At 38.1% G+C, this 16,047-nt stretch overlaps 1 protein-coding gene across 1 annotated transcript; it reads left to right on the forward strand.

Annotated features, from left to right (window-relative positions):
- Positions 1 to 10,234: 10,234 nt before the first annotated feature.
- Positions 10,235 to 16,047, forward strand: LOC140169651 (uncharacterized). The gene is made up of 4 exons (XM_072192937.1): positions 10,235 to 10,472; positions 11,398 to 12,434; positions 13,443 to 13,610; positions 15,328 to 16,047. The coding sequence occupies exons 2-4, from the start codon at positions 11,828 to 11,830 to the stop codon at positions 15,930 to 15,932; spliced, it is 1,380 nt and encodes a 459-aa protein (XP_072049038.1). The 5' UTR covers positions 10,235 to 10,472; positions 11,398 to 11,827; the 3' UTR covers positions 15,933 to 16,047.

The following is a 16,047-nucleotide window of genomic DNA, read 5'->3' on the forward strand; positions in this document are numbered from 1 at the left end:
TAAGAAATGTACATATAAAAGGTTCACAACTTTGCAACCAAGTATTCAAGAGACCTGGGGATTCAACATCAGTAATTGTAGGTACTGAGCAAATTAGTAATGGTAGTAACTTAATTTCAAAATGTCCGACTTTGGCCTCAGTGGATCAGATTGGGTCACATACACTGAGCTCAAAAAGAAACTTATAATTTTTTACAACTTGTGAATCACAAGGTCATATCTCAAAATACTGTCAATCAAAATGAACCAAAATTGCACACAGGATTACCTTAATACTCTACTCAAAACACATGTCAGTAACCAAGCAGTTGTCCAACTGACACAACAGCAAAATGCACTGACATGGAACAGCTTCCTGGACTTCCTCCACTTTCACAGCCCAACATTTGGCACCCAGCACAAAAATTCTGTGAGAATGCACACAAGATCCTTGCACAGATGATAAAACGGTGCTGCTGTCTGCTTTTCATACTTTTTTCATGAAACAGGGCTTGGCTGTGAATGTGGTCCAGGAAGCTGTTCCATGTCAGTGCATTTTGCTGTTGTGTCAGTTGGATAACTGCTTGGTTACTGACATGTGTCAAGAGTAGAGTATTAAAGCAAACCTGTGTGTAAATTTGGTTCAATTTGATGGACAGGATTTCAAGATATGAACTTGTGAAAAATTATATTAAGTTTCTTTTTGAGCTCAGTTTATATGTAATATAGTTAAGATTATCAACTGTACATTACATTGTAACAAGTGCTTTGTTCATTCAATGAATTTATTGGTTGAGATTTAATTCTGACTTGAGTATTTTAATTAGTTCCCCTATTTATGTTGTGTTTGGATAAAGAACAGTCTGTTCTGGAATCATCCAAATACAAAAATAAACTTGCAGGTTGTACAGCGTATATAACCAGTATTTAAAATTGTACAGTGTCATTCATCTAAATTATGAATATATCTGAAAGGTACAGAGCAGGTCTTTTACCCGGAATGGTCTCTCGAATATAAAACTGCTACGCTCCATTGCTGGTAATAGTTTGCATCTGTCGTCCTGACAACCAGACCAAAAATGCTGTACTGCGCAGGTCAGCAACCAATCACATCACGTCTTTGCCCTGACGTCAGATGCAAACTAGTCTTTTTAATTTGGTCTTCAATTCTAACTATTCTGTTCTTGTTAATGTACATGCTCAGCACTTTTATATACGAGTGACCCACCCCCTCTCCGGGGATCCTTAAGTGTATATGCATTGGTTGTGCTACAGGGCTAGCATTTGTCACCTGATCTGTGACCTCATTGGACTGACTTTATATAAGACAATATGAATAATATTTTCAAAGTAAATACCTTTAATATGGACAAGAACCTAAAGCTGTGGAGGATACATGCAGGAAGTAAGAGTGTAGGCACAATGTGTTATTATATTTTTTATTTTCATTTTTTTGTAGAAGTTTGGTCAAAAACGGGGTTATATTGGTTTTATGGTTGGTAGGTACCATGTACCTTATTTGGGTCAGGGTAGTACTTGTGTTGCTTTAATAATAATAATAATGTACACAACATCCTTGCAAAATTTATATCTTCCCATTTTATGACAGTAATTGTACAGTAAATATATCAAGCCTATCCATACTTATGGGTCAGTGCATAAGTCTTACCAGTGATGTTCACGAGACTAACTGCAGTAAGGCACAGATTTTGACGGAAAATACTTGTATGCGGGATATAAAAAAACGATTTTTTTAAGCTTTCTGTAATTTTGCAGGGGTCATTTTAACCTCTTCCAGAAAAGAAAATCCTGACCAATTTACTCTACTTCGCAAATCCATCTGCCCGTAGAACAGATTTTTTTTCTTTGTCGCAGAAGGGTAATTTTGATACCTTGACGGAAATTCGATGTCCTAGTGCATGTTATAATATGACCGTTGCTAGGTCAACTGGATCACGCTTTCTTTGTTACGAACCACTGATCGAAATGATCACAACACAAATCCTATGGCATATCAAAATTCGGAACAGGTGTATGAGTTCAGGCTTGGATCAATAACCAATGGTTACTAACGTGCACTACGACAGCGAATATGCACAGTGCGAGCATATGGATTCTTGTTAGGAGTGGACAAAATTTAGTATTTTAATATTACAACATATCTATTGTAGACTAGCTGTTATTTACTAAATATGATTCAAGTATATAGAAGAGAAAGTATTATCACTAGTATCTTGATTTTGTCCCCTCCTTGCATGGGTCTACTTTAATCTTGCTGGGCAGTGTATTGTGCAGTGATCACCTGCCAGAGTTGGCTCTTGGTATGAATGCCTTTGACAGATGGCCAAAGGGCCATACCTAAATACCAGTGCACAGTTGATTTTGATTAACATCGGACTCATTTAGCTCGATGCTTTCTTGTGGTTTCTTCATAGTGATAATGCAGATTCCTAATAAGGCCATAAAAAATAAAAAGTTTATCTCTGAAACATTTGGTCAAAAATGCAGATTCCTAAATAAGGCCAAATTATTTGTTGATAAAATAAAAGACAACTTAAAATAAAAAACGTTGAATAGGGCTACCTGGCAAATCCAATTTCACATACCTATGCGTGCGGGTCTCTGAGACTAACATTTTTTGATGATTGAGCATTGGCACAAGCAAGGGCAAAAACAGCATTGGCTTGTGATGGCAGATGTTAAACCAAGGTCTTAACCTCCGTATTTGGAGGAACAGTTATGATGGTAATCTGGAATTTGTTCATATAAAGAAGAAATTGCAGTGGTATCTGTGTGATCCAGGTCTGGAATAAAATATTAAAATAAAATGTCTTCTGATAAAGGTTTATAAATGAAGAGTTCATATGCAAAACCCGATCAGGTTTTTCTGTTATGTTTTGGATAAGGCTACCAACTTGTGCCATTCAGTGATAGCTGTAAATTAGACAGCCTACTTAAAATGCCAAGATCAATATTTGAACATAATGTTCGCAAGTAGTTAGAGGAAAATGGATATATTTGTACATCCATATCAAAAGTATGCACTTGTCGGCTGCTACGTGTGTCTCATTTCACATAATAGAGAGACATTCCTTAACCATGTCACTTGGGGATGATTTGAAGTGATCTCCACTTGAGATGAGTCTGGTATTTAGTCCTAGCTATTATGTGAAATGAAACACATGTAGCAGCCGACAAGTGCATCGTTTTGATATGGACGTACACATTGGTTTTTGCATATAAACTCTTCAGAAGGTATTATTGGGTAATTTGTTTTCATGAGAACTACTGGTGGTTCTCCTTAAATGAATTTTGCAAGTTAATCTGATTATTTTTGAATGGGTTCATTAAGACACTGTTATTTGTAGGGTATAATAGCAGACCTATTCTTTTTTACAAAATGCAAAAATCTGATTTAAAAAAAAAATATTCTGATATAGCGAATATTATACATGTAGTGTCTTATATCACATAGTTCAAGACAAGTCCAGGTAAAACAATTCTTTACTTTTTTTTTCATTAGTAGGTGACAAATAGGTGACAAAAATTTAAACATTTTGTCCCCCTTTGTTAGTTCATTTTTTTTCTTTTATAAAAAGAAGCAAGAATGGATTTACTGTGGTAAATAAAATAGTACAACTGTAAATCTGAAAACTCTTATGGAATAAAGGTATTTAATGTATATGAAATGTATTATTGCTTGAGTTGAGTGTTTTGTCTTATGAAACATTGTAGAGTAAAATAAAATAAAATTATATAGAAGAATAGAGAAACCCAAGGAAACAAAGAAAAAACTTACCTGAATTCAAGTTCAAACTGGCAATAATTTTTTTTAAAGTTTAGCCATTTCTGGGAAAATTGGCCAAAATATACAATTTGCTAATATTTTATAATATTTGGCAAAAGAATACCGAAATTGTATATTATTAACCCTAACCCAACCAGAGCTCGCTAAAGGTCACTATAAAACCACTATTCATGCATGCATTCCACGTGATGTGATGACGCAAACCGCTTAAGTCATATATACCCAGGGAATCACTGGCTGGGCCAGCATAACATCTGTGGCTAGAGGCCGGTGATCTTCTGGGTGGCATGCAAGGGGTCAGAGGTTAATCAAATCCATTTTCTTTTCTTCTTTCCCTTCCGATAGCCAAAAACCATGGGCTTGGTTTGGCTTAAGGATTTAAATGGGTGTGGATCACAGCCTCATTCCGACTTTTTATGCCTAAAATAAGGAGGGGTCATAATTGTTTTACACCAGAAATAGGGGGGATTATAGAATAATAATTAAGGGCTGGTGACTCTAAATTTCTGTGCTCTGTGCACATTCTTTTAACTTTTTTAATTTTCCTCATTCAACTGAGGAGTGTACGAAACAGTGCTGTATCGAATGATGGTTTAAATACAGTGTTCAGAAATACTTTGGTGGGGGGGCTGGAAAATTTTTTTTCATGTCGAATTTTTTTTAACCCCCCCTCTTCGGCGAACCCAAAACTTTTTTGACCCCCCCTCTTAATGGACCTAAAACTTTTTTGACCCCCCCTCATATAGGTTCAAAACTATTTTGACTCCCCCCCATCATAATGTACCATTCTACTAATTCAATTCTACTACCATTCAAATGGCATTAATGATACTAAAATTTGTATTCAACTGCAATGAAATTGTACGCATGTCATTGATATAAAATATGTGGAATTGTGGAAATGTTTTAAAGTAGCACTCTAAAATTTTTGCCATTTGGAAGCGAATGAAATTTGATGTAAAAGTGGATTACATATGCGCGAAGCGTGCAAAAATTTGTACTTCGGGGGCTAAAATGGCCAAATATGAGCTTAATTTGGTCAGAAACACACATACAGGCGTCAACGTGGGGGATGATTGAATGGGCCATCCCCCGGGATCTACGCCTATGTTTACTGGGACTTTTTGTTGCGGCGACGCCAAGACTATTTTAGCCCAAAATACAGGGGCGTAGCCAGTTTTCTTGGTCGGGGGTGAATAAAATTTTGGGGGCACAGACGAGAAAATAAATTGCAGTTGCAAATACATATACCGGTTTTGTTTTTTAGAGAGACTGTACATGTATTTGAGCTTCAAAAAGGCTTTATTGGGACAAAATTGTGTATTTCGCCCATGATGGGATGAAAATGCCTTTATTGTGACAATGTGCGCACACAGTGTGCAAACATTTTGTATTTTACACTATTTTGGCCCATGATCGGGTTGAATTTGTATGGAAATGGGTCTCCTTGCACCTTTTCTTTGCCCTCCAGATTTTCTCTTTCATTTTTTGTCTGAGGGGCACTTTTCTCTTTCATTTTTTTGTCAGGGGCCCTTCCGCCCCCTGTCTACACTACTGCCGAAATGGTGTGTTTTGCTATTAAATTGATGGGCAAGTTCGTGTGATTGCGAAGTGCAAAATTGTGCAATTTTACTCTATTTGGGCCCAAAACGTGGTGCTTTTCGATGTGCTAAAAAATGTTGCACATGGCAATTATTGCTTTATTTTTTCTTTAAGGATTTTTAAGGGATGTCCCCATGGATAAAATTAGGGGGAGGACGTGTACCCCAGTTCTCCAAGCTTCCTCCGCCTATTTATAATGCAACATGATTTAGTTGTATATATCAGTGATAATAAATTAATAATCTGTACTACATGAAACATAAAAAATTTCAACACTAAAGAAGAGCAAAGATATTGCAGCTTTTAGTGATTTAAAGAGCTGACTAGAAAGAACTGACACAAACCTCGAAATTAAGTTACAGACTTTTTTAACACTGGATCAAATGTACTACTAGTATTTGTAATGCAACATGATTGAGTTGTATATATCAGTGATAATAAATTAATAATCTGTACTACATGAAACATTATAAAAATTTTCAACACTAAAGAAGAGCAAAGATATTGCAGCTTTTAGTGATTTAAAGAGCTGACCAGAAAGAACTGACACAAACCTCGAAATTAAGTTATAGACTTTTTTAACACTGGATCAAATGTACTTTTGATCTGGTTTAATATGGGAACATTTGCACGCACAGCGCGCGAAAAACTTTTACACCCCCCCCCCCCTACGTGCCGAAAAACTTTTTAACCCCCCTGTTCATACACCCAAAACTTTTTTAACCCCCTATTCAGAACTCCTAAAAATGTTTGACCCCCCCACATATTTTCCAGCCCCCACCAGAGTATTTCTGAACACTCCCTAAATATATTTTTCAATCTAGGCCTATTTAGATTGATTCCTATCATCTGATTGTAAAAGATTGACATATTTCAAACGGCCAATTTAAGAGAGAAGCGTTTTGCAGGCCAGAAGGGGGGAGCAAGCATCAGTAGAAAGGGGGACAAGCGAACTTTGGCAGGTCGAAAGGGAGGGGGGGGGGACAAGTGATCTTTGACACAGATGTTTTGGGCACCGTTTTTAAATTACACCCTAAAAAGGTGTAGGAAACCATCAGGAACACATTCCTAATTATGCCAGAAAATTTTCAGACCTTCGCTGCGCTCCATTAGGCTGGGTCAGTTTGGCACCTCCAAAGGGGTGGGGGGGAGCGATTTTTGGCAGTCGATTTTGAGAATTCATCACCCCGAGGTACACATAATTATTGCACCCCCTGGCATTTCTATAATGTAGGCAAAGGTATATAATTATGTCTCATGTGGCCATCCATAGATAGTCGATACCGGTGCAGCTCTTTGAGAAGGGACATAATATTATGGAAACCTACACAGATTAAAAAAATAAACAAACAAAGTGTGCAGCGTAAACGCTCTGCTGAGGTCTGCTCTGTTGTGCAATTTTGTTTTATGGTGCAGCACGTTCATGATCAAGTAGAGTAACAGAAAATAGTGAAATTATCGAATGAACCAGGTTGTTATTCAGCTTGTTCAGTGAGCAGTAATGCATGATTCATGTTTTGTGATTGAATGGTATACATGTAATTGGTAAGCTTAAAAAATAAATTAATTTGTTTGAGCTAAGTAATGAACTAATCAACTTGTTAAATATAGGCTATAGTATGGGTATAATGATTATAATATTTAAGAAAAAATATAATTAAGTTATAATGCCCTCCTATCCTTTTTTCCCAAATAGTGGCAGTAATTAAGAAAAAGATTTCAATAAATAACGTAATAAATTGAAACTGAAAGACCGAATTAAGAAGACTGGTACCGTAGTAGACTAGTTTGCTTGTACAGGGACCCCATACCGTAGTAGCTCTGCACAACAAATAGCATGAATAGGGCAGCACCATGTGCAGAATGTTATACCGATAAATGATGTGTCTGTTTTGAAATTGTGGGATAGGCTTTTACGACCGGAATTTAAGTTTAGCGGGTTCGCCGTCGGACAAGTTTAGATCGAACTGTCAAGCTTTCGTCAGGAGTAGCTCTGACTTCTTCAGGACAAAGTACCTAAGAATGAGACATGTCGTCACATGTAGACCGCCCCTTGTCTACTGATGACTCTGAAAAGAGTCGTTCGTACTGACGACTGCCCCTTGTCAACAGAGAACAAGCAGATTTTGCCTTTCTGCTAATATAAAGATTTTGGTGGCTCTGAAAAGAGCCGTTCACTGAAGACTGCCCCTTGTCTACAGAGAACTAGCAGATCTCGCCTATCTGCTAATATAAAGGTTTTGGTGGCTCTGAAAAGAGCCCTTTGCTGAAGACTGCCCCTTGTCTACAGAAACAAGCAGAACTCGCCTATCTGCGGATTTTGTAAGTTTTGGTGGCTCTGAAAAGAGCCGTTCATCGCCTATCTGCTAAATTAAAGGTTGGTTGGCTCTGAGAAAGAGCTGTTCAATGAAGACTGCCCCGTGTCAATAGAGAACATGTAGACTGCATACTGTACAGTAGAAGTATACGGCTTACCAGGAACCGTTTGGCCACTCATGGACTGATTGGTTGATTGTATGCACGATGAGCGTTTATATCACTTTATTGCGGACGTGGTACAGATTAGCGGCTCTGTGATTGGTTGTTTGAAAATAGAGAGCGCCACATTTGATGTGATAAAGATTAGCGGCTCTGTGATTGGTTGTTTGAAAATAGAGAGCGTGTGGTGTCTGTTTTGCCTGGTTTTTTTTTGTTCGAGAACTCTAGCTTCGAATTTGCACACGATAGTTACGCATTCGATGCTAGAGTGTGTTGCCATTGTTTTTTGGTCGGAGAGCGTAGCAATTTTTGGCACCGGAGGTTATTTATTCTGTTAATGTTGAAATTTGGATGAAAGTTATTTCGATGAGTCAACTGTATCTTTTGAGCAATATTTGGCTATTTTGGACAGTCTAAAATTTTGCTGAAGTGTAATTTTAGCAACATTTTTGATGCAGTCGCCTGTGGTGATCGGCTGTGTTAACTTCTCAACTTCCATTGCTTTACAAGGTGTCATGTTTCAGCGAATCCGACTAGATTTTGAATGCAATGGCTAATTGTAAGACAACGTTTACATGCTCAGTCCATCATGCTTGGACGTGTGCGAACATCGCGTACATCACTCGCGCTTTGCGTAAATATCTCGCGAACATAGGCGCGAAATATCCTACTCGCGAGCGTCCATCAGTTCTCACGCGGCTTGCATATATGACCGAAACGCCGGGCATAAACGTTGTTTATGCCCGCCTATCTACCAATCACGCATCATTGACGCATGCTGTTATATAGCGCGTATGTACATGTATGAACTTGCAATACATTTTCTGCATCAGAAAAGCTACTAGAACGTCTCGGGACCCTTTTATAATAGGTAAATTTGTCTCTAATAAAATGGCCCTTACAAAACAATTAGGTAAACCAGGTAAAAAATAAGCACCCACCCAAAATGACTGTGTAAAGCGCCAGTGCTGTACGGTGCGACCATTTTAGGCGCATTGGCAACTAGATTTTTTCTAATGGCGACTAAATATTCAATCCCTGGCGCCAATGGCGACCAACTATTGGAGCTTTTAATCGCCAGCAAATGCAAAACATGTATGTAATGCCGGGATGTAATGTAGCATTCAAGAGTATGAATGTATGCTATGAATATATGCATTTATCATGTCTCAATGGGGACTTACTGGAAAATATATAGGCCTACACTGTAGGCTACATGCTGTATGGAGTATGTAGCGTTCAATGGGAATATGGGAATATGTAGATTGAGTACAGCAGCTATGAACGTTCAACGCACATGGCTGTTCAGTTGGCACCTCAGATTTTTTACCTGGGAGCAAAATTTGGGCGCCTAAATTGATAAAGTTAGGAGCCATTGGCTCCTCAATAAGGTTTTGCACCGTACAGAACTGTAAAGCGCCCTGGGCGCTTATTGGAATGAAAACGGTATATCATGCTAACTTTCTCAAAATTTGGTGAAGAAGGCGATGGCCCTTATTGTCTGTTAATTTGTTACAAATTGACCATTCATTTCTGTGTAAAATTGCAAACTTTGTGCAAAGGTTGAAGTTAATTGTCAATTCAACATTAGGCTAATGAAATGAAATGATTAGTTTCCCGTCACATTTTTTTCAGGGAAATATGAGGTCATGATTTCATTACGGTATTCATTATATTTGAAAATCTCATTATTGTCAAAACTTTCATTTGAAATACATGGCTATTTAATACCTATATTGTTGATGAAAGACTCATCTCAAAACAGGTATTAATGCTTAGATCATCATTACAGACATTTTGCAATAGATTAAGATTAAAGATTTGAATTTGTTTTTATTAAAATGAAAAGAAATTACAATTAGCAATTTTTGCAATCACTAGAAACATGATGAGGTAATCCTTAAATTTCCTAGATTTATTACCACATCCTCTACCCCTACAATTAAGAAAAACTGCTGATTATGATCAGCAGGGGATATGTCATACATTTTGAGAGTGTCAGTTTTGATTATTTCCATGATTCCATTTCAATTTTCAGATAGTTGACTTTTTTATGAAAATAAAGGTTTTGGTCAAATTGAAAGGATGATGCGGGTGGGTGACGGGAAACTAATTATTTCATTATTACATAGGCGCCTTATCATAAAAATGGGGAGGCCCTGAATAATTTTAATATTTCCACAAATACATGTACAATGTACCAGTGATACATAATTAATGTACAGGTATACAATGTACATGTCCATGATTGATTCGCACACCTGACATCTATTTATGAGGGTATGAAATTTTAACTTTAGTATACTTAGGGCCTATTCATTTACTACCAAAACTGTTAGACTACATGTACCATAATTATTTATGTTATTGTTTATGAATAATAGGCCTATAAAATGCTAATGGAAAATGGAGGGCATAGAAGATCCAAAGCAAAGTTTGGAAGGACTTCAAAGTGTGTATGTCATAGACCAAAATAAACACATTGTGAGTGGAGAAGACGCCTTGGAACAACTTGTTCAAAAAGTACCAATCATCCCAACTCATGGTGCGGGTCTTGCAGTAGCAGGGAATGTTAAGAATTCACTACCAGATGGAACTGAAGCAGGTTGGTTACTTTAAAGTACCGATATAATAAATTAGAATTGACTAGAAGGTATGAAGTCAAGAAATGCATATTATAAACTTGTTTATTTTATTGTTCCTGCACCTTCCATTTCATGTCATTCTTATCTTGAATCTTAATCTTATTATCTGACTTCATCTCAGCCTGCCTCAATTATCATAAATTTTAACGTGCGCTTCGCCTAAGCATCAGCACACTTCAACAATTATTCTGCTGCCATTAGGATGTACATCAGAATCATTTTCGCTTCACCAAGTCCGCAACTGATGCGCAGGTATACTCTCAGCGACTTAGATTGTAATTACTCCCAGCAGCTCCCCATTTTACACCTGGGTTGAGAGAAGCAATTGGGAATTAAGCTTTCTTGCAAGGACACAACACACTGGCTGTTGTGGGGCTCGAACCCGCAACCTTTAGATTATGAAGCTCGCGCCCTAACCACTAGGCCACCGCACTTCCCATTATGACCCCCATTATCTCATCTCTGATACCAACTTGATGTGTGGAACAAGAAAAGGCAAAGAAAGATAAAAACTATTTTGTAGGATGCAAACCATGGAAGAGTTGTTTAAATTCTGTGCTTGAAATGCTGGTTGTATTTTTATGAACTCATGCCTACTAATGTCTCTTAATGCTCGGCATGCTACATTTGTAGCCATACAGGCTTCAACATAAAGAATCAAAGTTTTGAGATATTTTCTCAAAATATCAAGAGGTATCACTGAACCAATACTAGGATTGTTTGTTCTCATTTTAATGTATTTTTCATGCTGATTCCAAATATGGTCATGAAAGTTTACAATTCTGAGATTGCTGCATTTTAAAACAATTTTGAAACTTGTCGTCTACAGTCGACACCTGCCTGGAGAGAATTAATATAAATATTGTGTCATATCTCATTTAACAGGTGGAAGACCAGTGTATATCCTTACTCCTCCACATCAGTGTTCATGCGGATCCAGTGACTGCACCCCAGAACTAAACCAGAGCAAACTGAGGCAGATCTTGGCATTAAAGAGACTCCTTGAGAGCGGTCAAGATGTGGACACATTCTTACAAAGGACTAGTGACAGGCTCAGACAGGAGGACTGTGAGAATGAAACACCAACAAATGATGCAGAAGATGATGGAGAGAGCAATATCTGTGGGGAGGAAATTAAAACTGAAGATGCATTGGGACCAGAATCCGAGCTGAGTAAGAATAAAAAGGCAAAGAAGAATAAGGTGGAAAAGAGATATCAGTGTGGTGACTGTAGGAAGAGGTTTTGTAGTCAAGATGCATTCGAAAAGCATTCCAAACGACACAATGGACAAAAGCCGATAAATGTAAAGTGTGCATGAAAACGTTTCACGCTTCAAAGGTTCTGAAGAAGCATGTCAAGGAGGAACATGACTGGAGTCATCAGGAGACTATAGGTCCCAAGGATGAAAGTGAAATCGAGAGAAAACACAAATGTAATATTTGCAATAAAAGTTTCAAAAAGGTCAATAATTACGTTCTGCATATGGTATTACATAACGACAATCGTCCTCATTCTTGCGACAAGTGCGGAAAAACATTCAAAATGTCGGGAAATTTATCCGTTCATAGAAAGTATTGCGGAAAACCACAACAAATCCACCAATGCCAGTTCTGCGAGCGTCAGTTTAAAGGTCAGTCGCAGTGTGTTGAACACGAAAGAACTCACACAAACGAAAGACCTTACCAGTGCCGGTTTTGTTCGAAACGTTTCAAAACTCGCCAACATGAGAAGAACCACGAAAGAGTCCACACGGGGGAAACGCTGTACGAGTGCAAAGACTGCGGAAAGCGGTTCAGATTAGCGACAACTTTTGCCACGCATAAACGCCAACATGATGCAAAGTTTCCTCACATATGTGAACATTGTGGCAAAGGATTCCAGATTAGAAGGCAACTAGAGGAACACAACAGGACACACACAGGCAAGTATTATGCTGAGTGGACCAATGAGCTGCAGCATATCTCGTTGCATAATTTGCATTTAAAGATCAATCCATTTCATTGGTTGAAAGTCAATTGAATACCTCAGTGGAAGAAGGGCCCAAGTCCAACACTTTTTATATTTAGAAAAGTTTTAAAAGACAGACTGATTTATATTGAGGGGATCTTGGGTAGTGGTACATGAACATACATTATAACATACATTTGAAATGATATAATGTTGCAATGGCAACGGTACAGGTCTTTTAAGATAATATAAACTCATTTTGGTAGAATGGAGTTGGGTCCTTCTTCCACTCAGGTATTCAGTTGGATGTCACTTAATGTTTGGAGTATAGACCACTTGACATGTCATTGCCTGGCAGCATGCGCACAAATTATGGCAATTTCGATTATTCTTTGTCCTGCAGTGTACATACGCATCAAAGTTTGCTCAGGGCAAATGTATTTTAAATTGCCCACCACATTTCATATCTACAAGAAAGCCATTGAACAGTGTAGCGGTTCATTCAAATCGATAGACCAGTCCCTCGCCTTTGTTGATAAACAATGATGTCAAGCGAGATAATTTCAGCTTAAAAAATGTTGTTGAAGAGCTTTTGATATGGACTGGTCTAATTAATGGGCATTAAATTTAATGAAAAAGACACACAAAAATTTACCAATTGTTCAAAATTATGTTAAATTTTGTTTTTAAAAAAACCATGAAGAATACTTCACTTTCTTTTGCCAGATGTGTGGAGAAAGTTCTGAAAAACACTCCTGGACCAGTTTTCTGAAACTGAATAGCAACCAAATATTTTACCAAAAAGCCTGAAAATGCACATCCCTGCACCTCATCTCTCCACTAAGAACCCCCCTCCTGCCCATGTTTCTCGCCTGCATTTACCAAAACTAGAGCAATTCCTCTCAAAATATCTTGAGATCTCTGAGACGAAAACATCTCGATGATACTTTATAACAAATTTTTTTTTCTCTACCCTCATCAGGAGAAAGACCATTTTCTTGCCCTCATTGTGAGAAAACATTTGCTTTGAAGAGGACTCTGGTTGTTCACCTTAGATCTCACACTGGCTACAGACCCTGGGTATGCGATCATTGCGGCAAACAGTTTGCTACCTCAGGACGGCTGAAGGAACACACAAGAATTCATACTGGTAAGAAATGGAATTGGGCTATTATAGTTGAAAATCCATACACCCCTATGGAAGACATGACCTTACTCTTCACACAGAGGGCATATACAGGGTCAGAAATTCGCAACCAAGTGCGAGAATCCTTTTGGATTCTCCCAGTGGCATTTTGCAAGAATCCATGGATTCTCGCCGTATAACTTTCTATGATATAAAATTGAAATATTTACGAGAATCCATTTAGATTCTTGCAAGTTTGTTGACGAGAATCTTTGCGAGAATGGATTCTCGGATTCTCGCCGAATTTCTGACCCTGATATATGTGACACGATCTGGTCCATGGGGGCCAAAGGCAGCAAATTTGAAACTGAGATAAAGGTAAAAATATGGAGTAAAAAAACCCAATAAAATACATAAGAAACAAGACATGTAAAAACTTTTGATCCAAGTATGGTAGACCTTTGGTGCTTTCAGTAAATGATAGCCTATTGTAAATGTAATAATGACAGTAACTTAATTTTCAAAAATGCCTCCTTTGGCTCCCATGGACCAGATCGTGTCACATATTAAGGCCATATCTTCCATAGGGGGTGTATGGATTTCAATTGGAATAGCCAAATCCATGCCACACAAGAATTCATACTGGTAAGAAATACAATGGGCTATTCCAGTTGAAATCCATACACCCCTATGGAAGACATGTCCTAAATCTACCACACAGGGAGTGTAGATTTTCAATGGAGTCACACATTCGGGAATGGGCAATTAGATGACCCTGGTATGGATCTACAACTTGATTGCATTACCTAATACATATCATGCAAGCTGAGAATCATGATTTACCTGATTTCAATTTGTTAGGAACCAGCAACAAAAGTTCAGGAATTGTGGCCCGAGGGGGAATCAAGGTCATGGGCAGCATTCAATTTAGCCATTGTCACATCGCAAAATTGTATGTGACACAAATGCATCTAGCATAAAATTGCGTTGCAAATTAGCCAGCTTGATTAGAAAATTCATTGTAACAAGTAACCCCAAACTATCCCCAGTTACTGGTCATATTGGAAAGAAAATTAACCTTTGAATATTTCTTACAGTCATGAAGATTAAAAGACCCACTATCTATAGTGTCTCATTATTTATCTCATTATAGTAAAGCCTTAAAATACATTGCCAAGAGGTTGCTGTTTTAGTGTAATATCACCAGTGCGATATTTATTGTAATTGGTAAGGCTAGCAGATATCAGTAGGGCAATGTTCAAGACCAGTTCCAGTTCACTTGATGTGTGTGTTATAGGGCACAGAATACTTCCTAGTAAATGTAAATTGAAAAAAAAAATGAACTTGTTTGCTTGACAATATAACAGCTGTTTGGTCCTGTTTCATTGGGGTACGGTCACAGACTACTACAGACAATTCGCAAGCAGGTCAAATCCGGTATCCCAACATCATCCGTTAAAGGGCCGATCGTTCAATGAAGTGGCGACAGACAAAGCTGCTATGCACGTACCACATATTTTTACTATCACGTAAACGCAAAGACATGATTGTTAGACATGTATGATCGAACAACCGGCCCTCTTAAATATGCGAGAATTCACAGCATACAAAGCACAGACTTTGACTATTTGTGAACAGTCTGTACATGTAGTACGTAGTCTGTGGGTACGGTACTCTGTATTGAACACTTGTTATGAATCGTTATTTTAACACAAGTTTTCAATTCTTATTCCACCTGCAGGAGAGAAGCCCTTTGCATGCACACAATGCCCAAAACGTTTTGTGCAATGGCAGCAGCTGAAGTCTCACAAGAAGACACACCAGAAAATCCCAGAGATCATAGAAGCGTTAGAATCTGCCGCAGTCCGTCAACTTGCAGCAAGTCTGAGTTCATCATTGTCATCACCAGCAAATGATCAAAGTCTAACTGTAGCGCAGCTGCACACTACAGTGCAAGACACAAATGGGGTGTCTGTGACTACCTGTGAGCAGATTGAAATCATACAGGCTGTCCAAGAACAGGACAATGCAAATGTAGAGGCACAAGAATTGGTACTAGAGACTGGACCAGACCACAGTCAGTCCACACAACAAGAAATCTGTGCAATAGAGCAGACTGACTCTGATCAAACTCATCAGCTCACGCAAGATGCTATAGAAGTTGCTTGCGCTATAGAAGGGTTAAATTCAGAATGCGAAGCAATTGCAGCAGGTAGTGCTTTCCCGACAGAGGGTGAAAGTATACAGATAGTATTGAGTTGTGAGGGTAGTGACGATACACTGTATGTTGATGGTGATCTTGGTACAAATGTAGATGAGCAATCATCAAGTACCTTATTTCAATAATAAGGAAATTTGTTACAAGAAAACAGTCAAATATAATAGGGATTGAGTTTTGAAATGCACTAGTGCAATCGGCGGTCGCACACCTTAAATCGCCTGTCAGAGTGTGATCCTCAAT

The sequence above is a fragment of the Amphiura filiformis genome, chromosome 14 (assembly GCF_039555335.1).
Source record: "Amphiura filiformis chromosome 14, Afil_fr2py, whole genome shotgun sequence".
Classification (NCBI taxonomy): domain Eukaryota; kingdom Metazoa; phylum Echinodermata; class Ophiuroidea; order Amphilepidida; family Amphiuridae; genus Amphiura; species Amphiura filiformis.

Bases quoted from the DNA above. Each gene is read 5' to 3' on its own strand.
- LOC140169651 (XM_072192937.1), top strand. From the start codon at position 11,828: ATGAAAACGTTTCACGCTTCAAAGGTTCTGAAGAAGCATGTCAAGGAG. The intron at 12,435-13,442 runs GCAAGTATTATG...TACCCTCATCAG, and splicing joins ACACAACAGGACACACACAG to GAGAAAGACCATTTTCTTGC. The intron at 13,611-15,327 runs GTAAGAAATGGA...TTCCACCTGCAG, and splicing joins ACACACAAGAATTCATACTG to GAGAGAAGCCCTTTGCATGC.